This window comes from Lentinus tigrinus, assembly GCF_003813185.1.
Source record: "Lentinus tigrinus ALCF2SS1-7 unplaced genomic scaffold L226scaffold_130, whole genome shotgun sequence".
Taxonomy (NCBI): Eukaryota; Fungi; Basidiomycota; class Agaricomycetes; order Polyporales; family Polyporaceae; genus Lentinus; species Lentinus tigrinus.
This window is the reverse complement of record NW_027138039.1, coordinates 1-4,811: the sequence shown is the minus strand read 5'-3', so window position 1 is coordinate 4,811 and position 4,811 is coordinate 1. Positions and strand designations below refer to the sequence as shown.

At 42.8% G+C, this 4,811-nt stretch overlaps 5 protein-coding genes across 5 annotated transcripts; all 5 read right to left on the bottom strand.

The window, feature by feature from the left end:
- Positions 1 to 62: 62 nt before the first annotated feature.
- Positions 63 to 281, bottom strand: L226DRAFT_474574 (uncharacterized protein; the record flags this gene model as incomplete). The annotated part of the gene is made up of 1 exon (XM_067676614.1): positions 63 to 281. The coding sequence occupies one exon, from the start codon at positions 279 to 281 to the stop codon at positions 63 to 65; it is 219 nt and encodes a 72-aa protein (XP_067528240.1).
- Positions 282 to 809: 528 nt separating this feature from the next.
- L226DRAFT_445556 (uncharacterized protein) lies at positions 810 to 1,376 on the bottom strand (the record flags this gene model as incomplete). Its single annotated transcript, XM_067674880.1, has 2 exons — positions 810 to 922; positions 989 to 1,376. Coding segments are annotated over 2 exons (501 nt in total), but the record flags the coding sequence as incomplete, so codon positions are not given.
- Positions 1,368 to 2,501, bottom strand: L226DRAFT_439985 (uncharacterized protein; the record flags this gene model as incomplete). Its single annotated transcript, XM_067674809.1, has 1 exon — positions 1,368 to 2,501. A coding segment is annotated over one exon (1,134 nt), but the record flags the coding sequence as incomplete, so codon positions are not given.
- A 167-nt stretch (positions 2,502 to 2,668) lies between these two features.
- Positions 2,669 to 4,484, bottom strand: L226DRAFT_548781 (uncharacterized protein; the record flags this gene model as incomplete). Its single annotated transcript, XM_067682629.1, has 5 exons — positions 2,669 to 2,709; positions 2,732 to 3,215; positions 3,240 to 3,737; positions 3,780 to 4,080; positions 4,102 to 4,484. The coding sequence occupies 5 exons, from the start codon at positions 4,482 to 4,484 to the stop codon at positions 2,669 to 2,671; spliced, it is 1,707 nt and encodes a 568-aa protein (XP_067528237.1).
- Positions 4,482 to 4,763, bottom strand: L226DRAFT_474572 (uncharacterized protein; the record flags this gene model as incomplete). Its single annotated transcript, XM_067676613.1, has 1 exon — positions 4,482 to 4,763. A coding segment is annotated over one exon (282 nt), but the record flags the coding sequence as incomplete, so codon positions are not given.
- Between the last annotated feature and the right edge of the window lie 48 nt (positions 4,764 to 4,811).

The following is a 4,811-nucleotide window of genomic DNA, read 5'->3' as shown; positions in this document are numbered from 1 at the left end:
TGATGTTCCACTTCTCATTGACACATTATAAGACACAGTATACTTCATGTGGGTGGGACAAATTACAGTTTGGTATATAGAACCAGTTTCATCTCATACTTGTCAAATGTCTGCAGCTTCTTGGGTGCAAAGTTTACTATGTTGTCATAATATATCACTTCATCTTTATACTTTGCACCATCATGGAACCATACTCCTCCCGCTTTATCAATGAATCTACAAACGAAATGCTTACCTGTCTCATCATCCTTGTGGTAAATTATGCCACATACTCGATACATTTGGTCTATATTGTGGAATACAATCTGATTGTCTACTAGAACCTTAACATTGTGTGTGATAAACCCAATAAAGTATGGGGCTGACTGATACTCACAATGCATTTGCAGATTTCTGTGACACTTGGTACAAGTGTCATTGGTTTTCTGAGTCTTCAATGCATTGAGCCATTGACTAATGGACTTTCCCCGATGGTTACCTAACTTAGACCCATTGTTCTTCCATAGTGATTCCTCGCATGTCCAGATGACTCCACTGTCTAAGACAAACTTCTCTTCCTGCCCACAGGCCCTGCATATATATGATTTCTTGAGGGCTGGTTCATCAATAGCAATAATGTTTCTGGCAAGTGCATATAGATCAGTGTAAGTTTGACCATTTAGTCCTAACTCAGCATCAATGCAGCCCAGCATGTTGCGAATATGGTCACGAGCTTGTTGAAGAGTTGCTGTTGGCTTCTTGGATGAGACCTGTTTGAATTTGACTCCAATATGTCCCAGTAGCTCACTTGTATTGTACATTTCTTTATTCCATATAGGCTTGCATTCCATGTATACAGACATAAGAACTGTCAACAGACTGTCATAGGCGCAACTCCAATTTACCGGATCCCATGGAAATCCACAAAACTTCTTGCTACCTACTGGAGGCACACTGGCTTTGATTCGCTTTACCAATTTGCTTTGCATAGCATGATCCTCATTATCACTCTCTTCATCCCGCTTACGCTTATCCTTTCGATTGCTTCCTGTATTATTCAAGCTCTGTAGTGCTTGTGTACCACGGGCAACCACAAATCCCGTTGTATCTTTTCTAAGAGTCTTTGGCAGCTCTGGTTCTTTGCCACTATTTGCCTTGGTTCCTATAACCGTCCATGGGCTATCTTTGGTTTGGTCTTCTACTGGAAATGGGTTGTCTTCTGACCATCCAATGGCAGTATGTACGGCAGGTGGCATATATTGTTCTCCTTTCCACTTTCTAAAGGAATGTATTAGTTCATTCCGTGTAACACCTACTATAGTAGGTGGCACTTGTCCCAAGTATCTCAACTTTGTAATTTCATCTAGCAGTTCTAGCTCCCTGAACTCTTGTCGAAGACTTCCGGCAATGCCTCCTCTCAATTTTGATGCATCAAAGGGCTGCACAATAATGGTTCCAGCTAGCGTTGATCCCCTTGATAGACAAGTATAAACAGACTGGTGGTTCTTACAATTTTGAATGTCACAAACATTGTCAGGCCGGGTTCGACCTTGAGATGCAAAGTCAGTCATTGCAAAGTTGGGCACTACAGGTACTTGATCACGATTGATTTCAATAATTTTACCATTAGGAAGCTTGCACTTCACTTTACGGATCTGATGCACAAGTGGAATCACATTTTCTGGTAAGCCCTTGACCTGTACTTTTCTTGGTGCTGCAGTTAGCTTGACAAATAAAGTTTCAAGGGCAAATTTATCCTCAGAAAGAGGCCTAGATGTCCATCCCACTACAATGCCCTCAGCCCCGTTGGTAACACAACACTCGGTAGCCTCATTCACTTTGATCATTACTGGCATGCCAAGACAAATGGACAACTTTCCTGCATGATGCTTGCTCAGTTGATGAGAGAGATCCCATAGCATATCCTGAAGCTCTGGACTCACAATATTAGTTGCACGCTTTGGGTTTACTCTGTTTGCCCTTTGTCTTTTGGGAATATCACTGCTATCAGTTTCTGAACCCAGTTTGTCTATTGAGTAGAATGTTTTCAATGTCTGTCCATTCTCCCGTGCAAATCGCTCACAGCCTAATTCATTGATCTTGTCCCTATATGAATTCCAAGAAGTTATTACTGAGACATTTCTGAATCGAGGTTGGTTCAGTTTTGGTCTGCCTTTGCCAGGGCCGGCCACTCGAGATTGAATCAGCTGAATGTCATCATCTGTACAGGCCCTGTAGCGTAGATTCTCTAAAGCAGTTCGCAACTTTGCATCTTCTGGAGTTTGTGACCTCTGACGCATATTGTCTCTTAGAATGACCACAGTAGTAAACTGATGCCACACGGCTTTGCCAATAGATGCCTTTTGTTTTGCATGATCATGAGTACGATGAATCACTCGCCCCACATCATGGGCATACAGAGCTTTGCCACTCATGGCAGGAGGCAGTTGTGCAAAGTCACCAGCAAAGATCATATTAATTCCTCCAAAGGGAACACCATCGTTTTTCAAAGCCGCACACATCTTGGCACAGATTTTGTACAAACTGCTGCAGTCTACCATGCTCACTTCATCCAAAAATATATATTCAACATTTTGAAGCTTTGCACGTACTTGTATAAGTGTAGACAGTGATTCTGAACCGTCCTTGGTTCTGAATCCTAACATAGAATGATAAGTGGATCCCCCAATCAAGGCAGCTGCAGATCCAGTTGGAGCCATACACATAAACCTATAGCTTTCTTTTCGTTCACTGAAGAAATGAGTGAGTGCCTTGATGACTTGAGATTTTCCTGTTCCGGCCATTCCTCCCAGATACATTTTGAGGTGTTCTCCACAGGATTGAACTGCATGGTTGGCTACTATCCGAAACGCTCTCTCCTGAGCTTCATTGAGGCTGAACTGGTGAACAGTACTGTCTATGAGTTCTTTAGCCATAGGATCCTTGACCTCAAATTCTTTACGCATAAAATACTGCTTGTCTACCAACTTCACTCTATCTGGTTCATCATTTACTGGCAACTCTGTAGGTACTTGTTGCTTCTTTTGACTGGCCTCGATATCTCGAGCATCCAAGACATCCTGACGCATAGCATCCAAAATAGATTTCCACTCTGTAGGAGTGCACTCTTGGTCAGGAGTCACTTGAACCTTTAACTTTGAAAGCCGAATTGCAGACTGTTGTTGCGCAGTCATAGGATCTAACCATCCTGAACTCTTCATTACATTTTCTGCCGTCTCCATACGGGTCTGTCGTAATACTTCTCCCCTGCTTATTGAATTCCAGTCATTAGAGTTGATGAGCTCATTCTCTCTGTTTTCAGGGACGGCTTCACCATCAAATATAATTCCATCCATTTCTATCTCATTCAACTCATGATCACTCATATAAAGAGGATTATGTTTTCCCTGTTTACCCTGGTTTCGCTTTGCAGAAAAGTCATTGCGCGCATCATGACACTCATATTTGATATGAAAGAATTTCATGATACTTCTCTGTCTTTCCGTGAAGTTGTAATTGTCATACACCTCACTCCACATAACATTCTCTCCTGGTCGCAAGTCTTTTCCAGTTCTCCAAGGTCTAAACAAAGTGAGCATAGTCATGCAATATTCTTCACGACTTCCTGCATCTTTACGGGGTAGCGGTCCTCCTATAAAGTTTGGAACCAAGGCATCAACCTCATCCACCAAACGAACCTCATGTGTGTTTGCCTGAGGATGGTTGGCCAAAAATGTATGAAATTGAGGGCTATGCTTCTGAGTGGGGGAAGTTTTGGCCAGAGAGCATTCTGTCTGTACTACTTCTTCAAACTTGTTGGCGGCTTCAGTGGTAAGTAGCAGTTCATCGTCAGACTCTTCTTCCTCTTCAGCATATACCGGGCCACCTCCCATACATGTGGGCTCATGCTCATCATCAGTCATTACTGCACCATCTGGCTCATCACACTCATTGTCACCCTGCATGGTATGAAGATGTGGGATGGTCTCATCAACAGTGTAATCATTTTCAAAGTCACTGTTATCATCACCCATAGGAACAAACTTTTGGGGCTTTGCTGATTTTTGTCTTGCCTTGGACATGGCCTTCTTGTAGTTCAACCTAATCCAATCATACACGCACACATCTTCATATTCCACAGGTCTCCACATGTAGTCGAGTACTGGTGAAATAGGCACAATTCTCTTCTTGCCATTTTTTGATTGATCGTCCAAAGCCACTACCACTGTGGACTTGCCGTCTTCAGCAATATTCTTTGAGTCTCCCCATGCACGCATGACCTCTAGCACATATCCCCTCCAGTAGCATGGTCTGAATTTGTGCATGGTGTAATGATCTGGATGTTTCAATAGATACATTGCGGCCATAGGTCCACCAATCTCAGATGCTGCAGTAAGAGAGTTGACCATTTTGGTCATCATACTTCGTGCTTTGTCTGTTCTGGATTTGTCACTGCAAAGAAGCTCTGTATTTCTCTCGAACACTTTTTGAACTGACTGAAACATAACATGAGTTTTCAGCGGTGTTTTGGTAATATAGTCAGCAACATAAGCAATGACTGATTTGATAGCAGTGCCTGACATGAGACTTGTCACGTCATGGTTGCACCGCAGTAAATATGAAACTGCCGGAGTAAAAGTATTCAGCCATGCCTCTCCTTTCTTCATGATCAGAGCGCCAGACTCTGGATCTACAGCAGTCTCTTTGAATGTATCACGGGGAAATCGTGCCTTGCATGTCTTTGTAATGGGATCTGTGCAGCCTCTATTGTCAAACTCTTGCATGCCACTATTTTGAGCACCTTTTGGAGTCTTACCATTTTTGCTACGGGT